A 13,598-nucleotide genomic window follows, 5' to 3' on the forward strand; every position below is an offset into this window, starting at 1 on the left:
GTACAACACAAAATGCAAATATCACAGCCAACATTTTTAACTTTGATGCCACAGATTCTTTAAGAGTGTGTGAGAGGATATGAGGGGAATCGCCGTGTGAATCAGAAACAGATTCAAAAAGGCGCCGTTCAATGTGACCAAAGTTGACCAAAGTTTTTGAGCTGTGTACAAATATTGCTGATCTCTAAACTAGTGTTTTTTTTTTAAATGTCCTCTGTGAGACGTTTAATGAGAAGCACAATAAAATATTCATAATTATGTTTAAATATGTGTAAGATCACATGAAGATAACAATAGTTGTTTGGTTATAAACTGTGAACTAGCAGTTTATAACCAAAACATGCAGCAGTTCACGTTGCTTGCCTACCAGCCACGGTCCTATATTAGCCCAAAAGGGTCAAACAGGATCACAGTAATTTGGGAGCAAGTGAGAGCAGGGCCGGGCAGCATATTGACTTTTAAATAATATCAGTATTTTTTCTTTTAACGTTTCGTATGTTATATAACTTGTTTTCTCACATAAAGTTGGGCCAATGTGTATTTTAGCTCACGGACAGCACAGTCACGCCCCCTCTTTCAACCTCTGTTTGTGAGCAACACAGTGACTTACGGCTTCATTCAGAGCGTCTCCTTATTGTTGGCAACTTAGCAGCTTTGTCTACACAATAAAAAAAAAAAACAACTTGCAATAAATGTTGCAGTGTGTAGGATAAACCGTGATTGTTTTCTCTTCACTTGGGTTGCCAGAACAGCGAGTGCACTCAGTTCACTTCCTGAACAACTGTAAAATACCTGCAACTTGACAAACTTTCAAAGAGTCATCTTACATGTACATACAGCTGAAATCACTGAGAGACATTACTGTTGCCACATAAAAACTAAAAAGTTGATGGACTGCAAATAAATCCACATTACTGTGAAACGTGCCAGCTGCAGCATTCTAAATTCTGAAATCTGCATCAGTTTCTATATCAAGAACACATTGTAAACTCAGAAATCCACACTTATATTGCCACAACTGTTGTTTAAAACAGCAAACTGTCATTAATTATCTTTTTTTTTGTCATTGCTTTCTTGTTCCTTCACTCATAAAAATATCTTTAACTAAATATAGCTATGAACTATATTTCTAACTAAAATGTAATGTTTGTTACTAAAGAAATCATACAGTTCCCCAAAAAGTATATTCGTAAAAGTCATGTTTGCAGAAAATACAAAAATATACACTTTATATCTCAAGTTTGTCAGGAAAATTTAAGAGAGAATCTTTTATCCATGTTTCCCAGCCTTATTTGGAGGGAACTCAGTTGGTTACAGTTAGGAAATTGAGCCACTAGATGTAACTACATTCTGAAACTTTAATGGTAAAACCTAAAGTGAATGCGCCCGAAGTGGCAGCAATAATCTCTCATTACACAAGACACTATCTAAACACAATTACAGCCAGAAAGTGCATTATTGTTGAACTCTTAGAGGTCGTTCTGTAACCTTTGACTAACTTTACCAGGCTTTGAAGCCGGTAAGTTTAGGTTTCAGTGTGCAACTTCCTTATGCACAAATATCAAAATTACAACCAGCTACCCCAACGATGCCCAAACAGCAATGACTGCAAACAACACCAAAGGACCCAGCTTTAGCCAGTGTTAGTTTGTTTATACCCATAGATACCTCCTGTTAAACTACTGCCCCTACATACAGCAGGAGGGAAATATGACTCATATGAGCATAGATAAATCAGTCTAAAGTGTTTGCATCAACAATCCATAAAGTCTTGTTTAGAAGGAAGGAGAGGAGCGGACAGTGTGATTATGGGCTTTGGGTAAGAAAGTAACCATGGTTAAAGTTAATATGTTGTTTTTATAATGCCACTATCACATACCATTTTGCAGGTTACCTAAGGTGTGTGTCAACATGGCACCACTTTATAATGAAAATTTGTCATTTCCTGGTTGGGTTTAGGCAATAATGTCACTTGTTCAGGGTAAGAAATCAAAGACCACTTTGTTGGGATTTTTTTCTAAAAAGCCTCATGGTTAGGACTAAAAAACATTCTTTTTACTACTCCAGCATCATGTAAATTAACACCATTTTGACACCACATGCAGTTTGCAGATGCAACCACGAGACTTTGTATAATGCTTGGATGTTACTATTGTTTGTTATTACTGCATAAAAACGAAGGAAGATAGCCTTAAAGTGGCAGTGAGAAAGTCCACTCAAAACACTTTTGGATATAAATTGATTGATTCAAGGTACAATTTCCAAGTGACTCTGCACAAATGAAAACATTTCTACCAAAAGATCACCCTGATTTTTACAGTGTGGAACTTTACACAAATTTGATAGAAGAAATAAAAACATTGTGTCATTATCTGCTCAGGTTTTTAGCCTAGTGATACTTTTTCTTGTAATCTCAGCTTTTAGCTGGAGTTTTCCTAACAGGGAATTTTGCTTTGTTAAAAGAAAAAGACATTTGACAACCAGGGCGTTAAACCAGGGCGGGACCTGAATGTGAGTAGCATTTTGCAAAACAAATGTATTCATATCCAGTGTAAAAACTGATTTGTGAACACAGTGATAGTGACCGTAAAGTGACTGTTTTTTGTCTCTGTGCTTCAGGCTCTGAAGCCCTCTAACCATGCAACCATCCAGAGTATAGTGCGGGCTGTGGGCGTCGTCCCAGGCATCCCCGAGCCATGCTGCGTTCCAGAGAAGATGTCCTCCCTCAGCATCCTCTTCTTTGACGAGGACAAGAACGTGGTGCTGAAAGTCTACCCCAACATGGCTGTAGACTCCTGCGCCTGTCGATAGTTCTCTTTCCTTTTTTTCACGCCTGTTAGCACGCATGTCATATCACACAGAGAGCAAAAAAACCAATACATGTAGCCAGCAAAACGGACTCTCCTCCCGTTTCCTCAGTCGTACACTCACTCACATAACTACATCCATTGAACACAACTTCTCTTTTGCACTGGAGGAGAGTGCTGCCTGTTGTTCCAGGTGAAGAGGAGACTGGTCTGTTCACGGGAAGAAAAGGATCGTGTGAGGGATCCTAGATTGCAGGAATTGACCCTTCGGCACCACTCTTTATGTGCGTATCTATCATCGCTACCCAGTTATCTGCTGGGTGGCAACAGGGTGGGTGCAATCATAAACTGACCATCAACATCATACAAATATCAACTGAGGCATAAAAGAGGAAAAAACTGAGAGAAAATAGTCACTTTTTGACTTTTGAACTGATGCCTCTGAGGTCACTCGTTTTTTTCTCTCCTAGCTTGAAGTTGTCTTCACTTGTTACCACAAAGTCACCTCTGCTCACACATGCATGGTTTTTGTTACTACATGTAAGTATTTATGTCTGTACTATCACTGTGTTATTCACCATATGAGAAGATATTTTATAACTATTGGCTTGGCTGCTATAGAGGGCTATATTACGTTCCAAAGCCAGACTTGTGATGTAGACGATAGATTACCTTACAGGTTTGTGTTCAGATCACTGCTCCGCAGTTGTACAGTTCCCACATTCTAAGACTTTATTATATGCAGGAGAGTAAGCTACTTTGATAGTGATTTTCTTAACTATGATAATAGGAGTGAACATCAAATTTACAGCATTTCAGAAAAAAAAAACTACTACACTAAACAGGGGCTGTCCCCATGTGCTCAGCTGTGACACACCAGGCTCTAAAAGTTACTCAATGCTTGTGGGGGCCTCTGAAATCCTTCGGGAACTGATAAGATTGCAAAAAAATAACATAATTTGTGGGAGCCTGATAACAGGTTAAACTTGTTAAGATTCAAAGCACATTGCTACCATATAATATTCCAAATTTCAAATAATATTTTTATCAGTTATTTTTGTATTTTGTTTGCTTTTTTTGTCTGTTTGTTTTAAGAAAAAAAAGTTTACAGAGTTCCAGAATCCTTCCTTTATCTCCTCAATCGTTAAAAAGTCATAATACCGTGCAGATCTGGGAACAGCTGTCCTTACATATCCTTTTTTTCACTGAAAACTAGCTGCAAGGTTGAGTTGAGTAAATATGACTATGGTTTATGCGAACAGGGAGCTTAGTCATCACGACTTCACTCATTGGTTTGTAAACTGCCATTTCGATGCCATGTGCTTGGTGTTTCGCCACTGCCTCCTTTGGGTATTTTTAACCCTATTTGGAGTTGAGCCTAGAATGATGATTAAAATTCTCAATGAAATCAAATTTCCGTACAATCTCGGAAGGACCACCAACTTACTTCAGTAGCTACACTTGATAATCCAGGAGATGGGATCAGTTTTCACTCGATTCTTCAGTCTGATGCTAAAACACAGAGTGGATTTCACACAGATCACTTGAGGGTATGCTATTTGTTCACGTGTACTTTGAATCAGAACAGCAGTGTGAAACAGGCACACCTGGAGGTGCAGTTAACAACATTGCAGAGAGTTGTGCGTTATTGTCACACGTCATAAAAGCAAATATTTATTCAACTTTAATAGAGCACCAGACTTGTTTTTTTGTGGGTTTTTTATAGATTTGTACGTTGTTTTGTATATAGCTCACAGCTGAAAACATTCTATTGCGCTTTGAAATGGAAGTGCCTCGTGAATGGGTGGATCTCTGCTATCGATTTGATTTGTGGCCTGTTCAGAGCAGGTCTGCCGTTCAGATGACTGAGCTCATGTTGCAGTGGAGCTCTGTTAAAGCAAGCAGCTGAGAACATTTTTCCATGGTACAAAACTAATAGCCTTCAAAGAGTGACTATAGTGCATATCCTTTTGATAAATATGTGGGAATTATTCAGAAATGTATTTCTGATTATTCACTATTTTGATATTCCAGAGACATTTATTTTGTGCCAGTACCTACGGGCAGATAGTTTAGCTTTATATATTTTGTACTGACATGTTTTCAAGTTGTGCCTCCTCATCTCAATACAGACTTTATACTTGCATCCTATAAAACAGTTGCCTTCTCTGGTTCTGCAGACCTGATTACTGCTGACAGGTGAGGCTTTACGTTTTTTACATTTGAGAGTCAATCCAGGTCAAAACTTCTGATATATAAAGCAGTACATTTATATTTTTACAGTTTACTCAACCTGACTGCTCCTTATCTTGTAAATGTAATGCTGTAGGTAAAAAAAAAAAGAAATGCTTGTACAATAAGCTTCATGAAATATATTTGTATATGGAAAAAAACCTTTAACATGCATCTATTTATTTTCTGTATGTCGCATATATTGTAGAGGTGTGATCTGGGAAAGGAGGACCGCAGCTCTGGAATGTTGTTGGTCTCTATATCTGTGATGGACATTTGTCACTACTGATGTGAAAGGAAGTGTGTTGAACTGTTTAAAGGTCCCCCTCCTCTGAGCTCCGACCCTCCTTCCAGAGCATTCAAAGAAATTAATAAAAAGTATGCAAGACTCACATCTGTCAAGGACTTTTTTCATCTCTAAAAGTAGTGAAACGTAGTGACTCAAAACACACATACAAAGCAAATTACTCTAAATCCAATACCAAAAACACAGAAGCTTTCCTTTTTGCTTGCTTATACCCCCCAAAAATGGATATTTACATTTCCTATACAGTATTCACAATAAGACTACTCAAGACAAAGGCATTTGTAGATAGTGCTGTATGTGTTCAGTAAATAATGAACTCTTGATTGTATTAAGTTTCATTTCGACCAGTGATGCTACTGAAAAAGAGACAAGGTGGCAAGTCACCTCCCATAGCTTTGTTACAATTTCACTCCAATCATTGAGTTTGGTTGTTGAATGATTCACGTCAGTCAGGATAGCAGCAGTTATCTTTTGAGAAAGCTAGAGTCAGATCTGCTTTCAGGCATCTACAAATGAACCACCTTCATTTTGTCTGAGAGGGAGAAGCTGACCGCCATCAATGCAAACACCTCCGCTTCCACCAGAAAGGTAAAATTTCCATTGCCACTCTGCCACTGGTGACTGAAGAACTTCCCTGCATCAACAATAATAATTTATTTTAACAGTATGTTGCTGTATTTTGGGTTTTCCGTGAGTAGAATAACTGTTTTGTCAAAAAACTACCCTTTATATCAATAAATAACAGTTTTCCACACAAGGGGGTCTTGCCTAAGGACCCCTACTGGAGGTAATACCTTTCATGCAGGGGTGTCAGGATTTGAATCCAGGTCACCCTGATGAATGGTGGCAATCTTATCACTACATTATCCAAGCCTTGTCCAGTGTGTAAAAGTGTGGAGGCACCCTTCATGTCTTTTCCAAGAAAATGGAAAATAAGTGCAGCAATTTACTGAAGCGTGCAAATATAATTTGAATGAGAGTATAAAAGGCAAAAACAGAGTCTGTAAAATTCTAACAAGCTTGAAAGTGAATATTTGAAAGTGAAGAATAAAGGTGCTCATACCTTTATTCTTCAGCACAGCCTGAACCCTCTGAGACAAGCTTTCTGTCATTTATTTAAGGAGTCTTCAGGAATAGTTCTCCAGGCTTCTTGAAGGACATCCCAAAGCTCTTCTTTGGATGTTGGCTGCCTTTCGTTTCGTTCTCTGTCAGATGATCCCACACTGCTTCAATAATGTTGAGGTCCGGGCTCTGGGGAGGATTCATCCCTCCATAAGACCGGTTGCCACTGATTTTCAGTCCACTTCTTGAGGCTTCGGCCAAGCGTAGATGGATCAGCTGAAGGTCCAGATGCATCTCTCAGGTCCTGTGTCAGGTCTTTGCTGGATTTAGTCCTGCATTTTAATGACATCACTTTCAGATACTTTTCATCTGCTTCATATAGTTTTTATGCCTTTTTCTATTTTTTGTCCTCCACTTTTGCAGTTTTCTTAAATTCAAGCCTGGTTGTGGGCTCTTAATTGCAGAATAGATTTCAAGTTCCTCCTATTGTTTTAAACACGAGAAATGTTTGCCTTTTTGGGGGTAGTCCTGTTTCTTTTTAACAGCTTGGAACAAAGAACTGGAGACAAATAATGATGAGCTGAGGTAGCCGTATAAATCTCTGAACCCAAAGAAATAGTGTTATGTTCAGGCAAAACCCCTGCTGAGCATAAACCGGCTTAGATGAACGTTATGAGAGGATGAATGTGTGAAGCTGAAAGAAGTGATAACTTAATTTGATGCACCATAAGAAATGCTGCCATTTTCAACGTGGACACCCTTGTTTTTGGTTCAAACAATCCACATTGAGATAAATAAGAAGATAAATCTCAGATTTAGTCATCTCAGTTTTTTAGAAATCAAAACACAATTTCACCAAACATTTCTTATCAGAAATCATTTGTCACTATTTTAAGGCAACAGCTTCTCCAAGAGGTGCTTCCATACACACTGTACAGTACATATTGGACACATACATTCAAGAGCCACTCACTGAGTTTACTTTAAAGAAAAAAATGGCTTGGATTGTATAAACTGGGTTTTCAGAACAATTATGGTTTATACAGTACATACGCACGCACGCACACACAGGATATACAGTCAATTTACAGTAAATCTTGTGTTTAAAAATGGCAAATATTTATCAATTTTAACCGTAAGCTCTCAAATCTCCTCCTCTGGTAAACCCTTGAGGTTTCCTGTTCAGTTTGACCTCTTTGCTGTTCCTCTTCACATCATCAACACCTCAGAATTCTCCTTGAGAGGCTGAGAACCACAGAGTTGACTCTGCTTCACAAAGGTAAATATTTCCTCAGCTCAGGCACCTTGCCACAAGATACTCGCACTTTATAATTTAAGCGGAGGAGATGTTGATGTTTTCGTGTGTGTCAGTGGGCTGATAATACTGTGGACTCTTGATGCTTCTTAGCACAAAAGTATACTGGTTCAGAAAGAGGTGTGTTGCAGCTGGATGCTGTCTAAGCAGGAAAGTGGAATTTTTACTTTTTGCAGCGTCATCTCTGCACATATCTCCTCCACCACACCTTCATCCTCCTACAGCCAAAAAAAAGAGAAAAAACTGCACATATAATTAGTAATTCCCTCAGCTGTAAGAATAAGACTCTGCAGCTGCACCACTGATTTCTTCACAAACCACATCTGGAGCCAACATGAGAGCCTGAAGAAAAATATCTGAAAACAATGTTTTGGGGAATCTGTAAAAGACTAATATACGAGTTGATTAAGGAATGTAAAAACAAAATATGATGACAAACGGTTCTGATCTGATTCAAGACTTACTCCCCCCAGGCAGAGATGAAGCATTATTATCCTGGCCTACATTTAGTTTCTATTCCTGAGTAACTTGCCTGCTGGCTTATTCAGCAAACCTAAAACTGTAATCAATAAAAGCTTTGAAAATATAGCAAAGATAAAGCTTCTAATGTTACACGTTGCCTAACTTGTTGGAAGCGTATGTTGGTTTCTTATGTGAAGACGAGGGAAGGAAACTCGAAGCACATTTACAATTCAAAATCCTGATTTTTAAAAATCCATTTATTTTTTATTATGGGGTAAAGTATTGAAAGGCAACTAATTTTGCAGTTGGACTTGTATAGAGCAAAAAAACCATGACCCCCAACTGCTAAACAGCTGCAACATAACGACACAGGGTGGACATGTGCAGCAGAGTAAAAGAATCTAAATCTCATGAGATGTGAGTTTTTCTGCAGGAACTATAAAATGAAAAGTGACAGTAGTGAGAGCTGTTTAAGGAAGAACGGAGTATTGAACTGAACTGAGTACAGAGAGAAGCTTTCTAATATTAGACAATAGTTTGTGCTTTTCCAAACTATATGCAAAGCTTATGACCTGCTAATGTTGTGCCACAAATAGATGTTAACACTACATTTTGTACACTGTGTTTAATCTGGCTGACCACTAGCCAGTTCACAGACCTCTAAACCATCCATCCATCCATCTTCTATACCTGCTTAATCCATCGGTCGGGTCACGGGGGGGGGCTGGTGCCTGTCCCAGCTGTCATCGGGTGAGAGGCGGGGTACACCCTGGACAGGTCACCAGTCCATTACAGGACACATGAGACAAACAACCACACACATGCTCACACTCACTCCTAAGGGCACTTTTAGAGTCAGCAATTAACCTAACATGCATGTTTTTGGACGGTAGCCGGAGTACCCGAAGAGAACCCACGCATACACGGGGAGAACATGCAACCACCGTGCAGCCCTCAACCTCTAAACCATCTTTCAAATTATTGAATGTCCCACTCAAAAAGTAAAAAAAAACAATTTCATACCTGAAACACAAAAGATAATGTAATCCCAGCGCTTCCTACACGTCAGAGGTTAGGATGACTAAAATGAGATGGTCGTATGTGATTCAGAATTTGTTCCCTTCTGTGTAATATTTTCATAAACATACCAGCAAATCGCACAGGTATTGAAAGGGATAACACAACTGAGTCCTGTCACTGTAGAATGCTGAATCTGTAATTCTAACATGAGCATTTACACTCTCTCATGTTATTGTATTTGCAGCTGTTCAGCAGTGCTTATGGCATCTAATAAAGTGTTGGCCTGACAGCTAAGATTTCTGTGCCTGTATCACACCCCTACACTTAAATGCAATGGAGAACAGGGCCCGGGGACACAGTTACGATTTGAGGAATTGTTGGATTTTCAGTACTGCATTTTTAAGTGTTAACTTCAACAACCTTTATTGAAACGTTTATGTTGCAGCACAACAAGCCCCGTTGTTTAATCTGGTAAACAAGTAAAAAGAGCAATGATGTACTGTTGGCCTGTCCAGCATTTACCATCTGCCTCTCGTCCAATGGCAGCTGGGATAGGCTCCAGCCCCCACAACTCTGAATAAGATGAAGCAGGTATGGAAAATGGATTAAGGATTATGGATTAATTAATTAATTTGACTATCCAGAGCATCAGTCAATTTATCAAGCAGAAGATCAGTGGTGCTGACAAAATGTGCAGTTTAACTTTCTATTAAAACTCAAAGGAGAATTCTTCAAAATCTGTTTAATTGTGAGTGTTGACTGTACAGTGAGCCCAACTTGGCCTCAGCCATGGCCAGTGTCATGTCAGATCACCTGAACATCCACTTTACTAGTTAGCTTTTTGTTATCAGTGTAAATAAAGGGAATAATAACAGAAAGATGGAGAAGAGGTTTTTCAGAAGTCCATATCCCAACCAGACAGCTCTTCAGGGGGACTGTCCTCATCTGGGGGATAGCTGTCAAAGTAAATATGATCTGTAGGCCCTGTGAGCTGGTGTGAAGAAAAAGACAAGGAGGGAGAAAAGGCTGAGAATTACATTTCTTAACAAACATCCTGAACACTTAAGACTCTAACATAAGTGGAAAACAACAATTAACTGAAGTGCACCTTTTTGCTTTTGTAAAGTAGCTTAACTTCAGATGAGGAGTCCTGGAAATCAACAATCAGGGATTCAAGGATTCCAGTGGGTTAGAGCCACATATATAAAAGGCTTTTTTGTATATTTTCCTACAACCTCTGGTGTTTTTGCCACTTGAAAGACTACAAGTTTTACTATATTGGACATACATTTGTACTTACTTCTCTTCTGAGTGGAGATGATAACGTCCTCGCCTTCAGCCCCTCCCAGTTAAAGCCATTAAACCACCTTCAGCGATGTGACAGAAAGCAAATGATAAATATGTCTGTAAGTAAATCCATCTTTTCAAAAGGGGACATATGACACACGATACATTGTTTTCAAAAAACAACTAGCATCTCAGATGTTGGAGAGGTATTTTACTTTGACTTGAGCCCTTGCTCCAAGGTGTGTGCTTTGACTGAAAGTAGGTCTAATACAATAAGTAGAAACAATGTCATTAGCCTGTGTTGGGATCACTTTTTAAAATGTGCTTGTAAATGCTGTAATTTATGACTGTACTGTGTAGCTTCCTTCTGCCTTTCATGTTGACTTAATAAAGAAAAGTAATCCCAAACTGAAATACGACTGTGATAAACCTTGATGTTTTTTGCATCCCACTGCTTTTGTACAACGTGTTCAGCGATTATCTAATTGCAGAGGTCATAAACTGTGGACCCACATCCATAATATTTAATCAGCGTCAATTTCCGCTGCTAATCTTTCCACTGAGATCAGCAACCAAATGAGCCTGTTCCCTCTTACCTGTGCTTCTTGATATCAGTTATTCCATTTTTGAGGTTGCCCAGTCGTTCTGACGGATTCCGCCTGAAATGTCGTGCAGAGTTTAGGTACTTTATTCTGCACACATGCCATACAATTACACCGCACACTTCTCTGACTGAACAAAAAGGTTCAACCTCGTCAGCAGTGCGGGGTGTCAGCAGAATTATCAGCTTTTTGTCACATAATTTGTCAGATCATCAACCATCATCAGGTTTTATTCTGAGGACTTTTTACTTCCATACTCTTGAAAACTGCCCGTGCAGTGATGTACCTGCATAGCTTGCGTATGAGGTCCTCAGGTCTCTTGGCAATCTTCTTTGGGAAGTCCATCTTTTCTATGCCTTTCAATATGAAAGTGTACGTCATCATCTGGTCACCTCCTGAGAATGGAGGACTGTGGGGTTAAAGGGAAACAGGCAGATTTTTAACTTTTTTCTGTCTTTGAGAAAGCATTCAGCAGTGCTCTCTGCTCAGGACAGCAAACAACAATTACTGCAAATCAGCTGCAAGATTGAAGTGATAAAAAGAAGAATGATTATGAGGCAATTACCTCCCACAGAGCCTGGCTGCAGATTGGAATCAGATGACCACAAGCACTGACCTGCCAGTAAGAAGCTCAAACACCAGGATGCCCAGAGACCAGAAGTCTACACTGAAGTTGTGGCCTTTGTTGAGGATGATTTCTGGGGCTACGTACTCCGGTGTGCCACAAAAGGTCCACGTCTTCTGACCACATCTGATCTTCTTGGCAAAACCAAAGTCAACCTGGGAAGGCAGGGTTCATCAGTCAGCTCTAAAGAGTCCATTGTCAAACCACTAGAGCTTTTCAAGAAATATAACTGAATTATTGATTGTTGTTTTTTGTGCTAAAGGGCCTTTCTGTTAGATATTTAGAGTTACTGAAGCCATTCGATGACATTCATGAAGATCAGAAAGAGAACTTTTCAGGCTTGAGAACTTGAAGCTTTTTTGTCAACCATCTACACTTGTTTTGATTAGATTTGACAACATAGAACAACAAAAAGTACACTAATCATCACAGGAGATCAAACTGTTTATAGTGAGTATCAAAGAACAATTTGAGAGAAAGACGCTGCCAGCTTTGTTTGCAGCTCTTTCATAAGGATTTGTGATGGGGGGGGGGTGCAATAAAATTGTGACAAAAAGTTTTCAAAAGAAAAAACATTTCTAAAACAAGCATTAAAGACCTTTCTGACAATGCCTTGATTTTCCCTCATACAGGGGTTATATTGGGGGAAAGGGGAGCTACAAAGACTGTTTAAAGAGGTGAGTGAGTCACAGATTTTACTGTACAAAGTCATTTCTTCGGTAGAAAAAAGTTCCACTAAAATCTTTACACATTGTGTTTAGTGGATGTTCAGTGAATTGTCCAGAATTGTTTTTTTTTACTAAGAAAATTCACCTCCACTGTATTTATTAATCAAACGGTAAACTAAAGTTGTCTCTACAATAACCTAAAGTATAATAAATTGTTTTTACTATCGGTTGTCTTCTTCTTTCATTTATATCAGTCATTAGAGACGTCCATGCTTTTTTCAAGAGCTTTTTTCTCAGCCCTGTGTCTTCTGCAGATCTTCTGAGGTATAAGGTACAATGTAGATGAGGTAAATTAAGTCTGTCGAGATATGTCACACCTCACTGAACAGCAGCTTCCAAATCAATCAGAGTTGCCAGCTTCAACCTGAAGGTTCACTGTAGTCTCAAAAGTACTACAGTACAAAAGTACAGTATCAGGGCTGTTTTGAAATTTCTCTCCTGGAACTCCATTTAGCTTCTGGAGCGAGGAGAGGACCCTGAACTGAAAAGGCATGTGCATTATGTTTGCATATTCAATATATTGTTGCATCTTTTCCCATTTTCTTCCCAATATAGAAATAAATGAGGGGTGGCTCCCAACTTTTGCACTGCACTGTAAGCTGCCCTTCTTCTGTTTATACACTTTGATTCTCCTGACAGAAGACTTGGCTACTAACAGCAAACTCACCAGTTTGATGTATCCCTCTGTATCCAGCATGAGATTCTCAGGCTTCAGGTCCCTGTAGAGGACACCTTTGCGATGAAGGTACTCAAAAGCTTCTGTCACGCAACCAACACAGAATTTGGCAGTGGGTTCATCAAAGCTCCCCCTGAATACAACAAAGACAAAGTCAAACTTTCTGAATCAAATCCTCTTGAAAGCTGGCTGAGAAGCAAAGCATCTGAACCATGAGTGGACCACAGATTCTTTATCACAAGTCTGAATTCCCTCATGGAGTGAAAGCCTTACAGTAACATGTTATTCTACAGACAGTAAGCTGAGAGGGCTTATCTCACCTGTCTCTGAGCAGACTCCAGATCTCTCCACCCAGACAGGCCTCCAGCAGCATGTACACATATTTGTTATCCTTGAAGGTGCGATACAGTCTGCAGAAAAGAAGCACAGTTTGCTTAAGGTTGAAAATAATGTTGTGTTTGTGAGCTTCTGTTGC

The 13,598-nt window shown here is 39.2% G+C and overlaps 2 protein-coding genes across 4 annotated transcripts in view; one reads left to right on the plus strand and one right to left on the minus strand.

Moving 5' to 3' along the window:
- bmp3 (bone morphogenetic protein 3) overlaps nucleotides 1–13,598 on the plus strand; it is a 458,962-nt gene that overhangs the window by 5,040 nt on the left and 440,324 nt on the right. Inside the window, exon 3 of one of the 2 annotated variants that reach the window (XR_011916382.1) lies at nucleotides 2,620–4,331. Coding sequence is in view for 1 of the 2 variants with exons in the window: in XM_072387321.1 (XP_072243422.1) it covers nucleotides 2,620–2,811 (192 nt within the window). In the remaining variant the exon portion in view is untranslated. Of the gene's footprint in view, nucleotides 1–2,619; nucleotides 5,432–13,598 lie in introns of those variants that run through there. The other variant, XM_072387321.1, reaches the window with a different exon arrangement.
- Nucleotides 7,241–13,598, minus strand: part of prkg2 (protein kinase cGMP-dependent 2) — a 29,720-nt gene continuing 23,362 nt past the window's right edge. For both annotated transcript variants that reach the window (XM_072387299.1, XM_072387300.1), the window contains 7 exons: nucleotides 13,444–13,533; nucleotides 13,115–13,256; nucleotides 11,711–11,874; nucleotides 11,381–11,503; nucleotides 11,089–11,151; nucleotides 10,506–10,572; nucleotides 7,241–10,196 (listed from right to left, as the gene is read on the minus strand). In XM_072387299.1, coding sequence (XP_072243400.1) covers nucleotides 10,101–10,196; nucleotides 10,506–10,572; nucleotides 11,089–11,151; nucleotides 11,381–11,503; nucleotides 11,711–11,874; nucleotides 13,115–13,256; nucleotides 13,444–13,533 — 745 coding nt within the window. In that variant the 3' untranslated portion in view covers nucleotides 7,241–10,100. The remainder of the gene's footprint in view (nucleotides 10,197–10,505; nucleotides 10,573–11,088; nucleotides 11,152–11,380; nucleotides 11,504–11,710; nucleotides 11,875–13,114; nucleotides 13,257–13,443; nucleotides 13,534–13,598) is intronic.

Source organism: Leuresthes tenuis, unplaced genomic scaffold, assembly GCF_036924035.1.
Source record: "Leuresthes tenuis unplaced genomic scaffold, fLeuTen1.0.hap1 SCAF_6, whole genome shotgun sequence".
NCBI classification, from domain to species: Eukaryota; Metazoa; Chordata; class Actinopteri; order Atheriniformes; family Atherinopsidae; genus Leuresthes; species Leuresthes tenuis.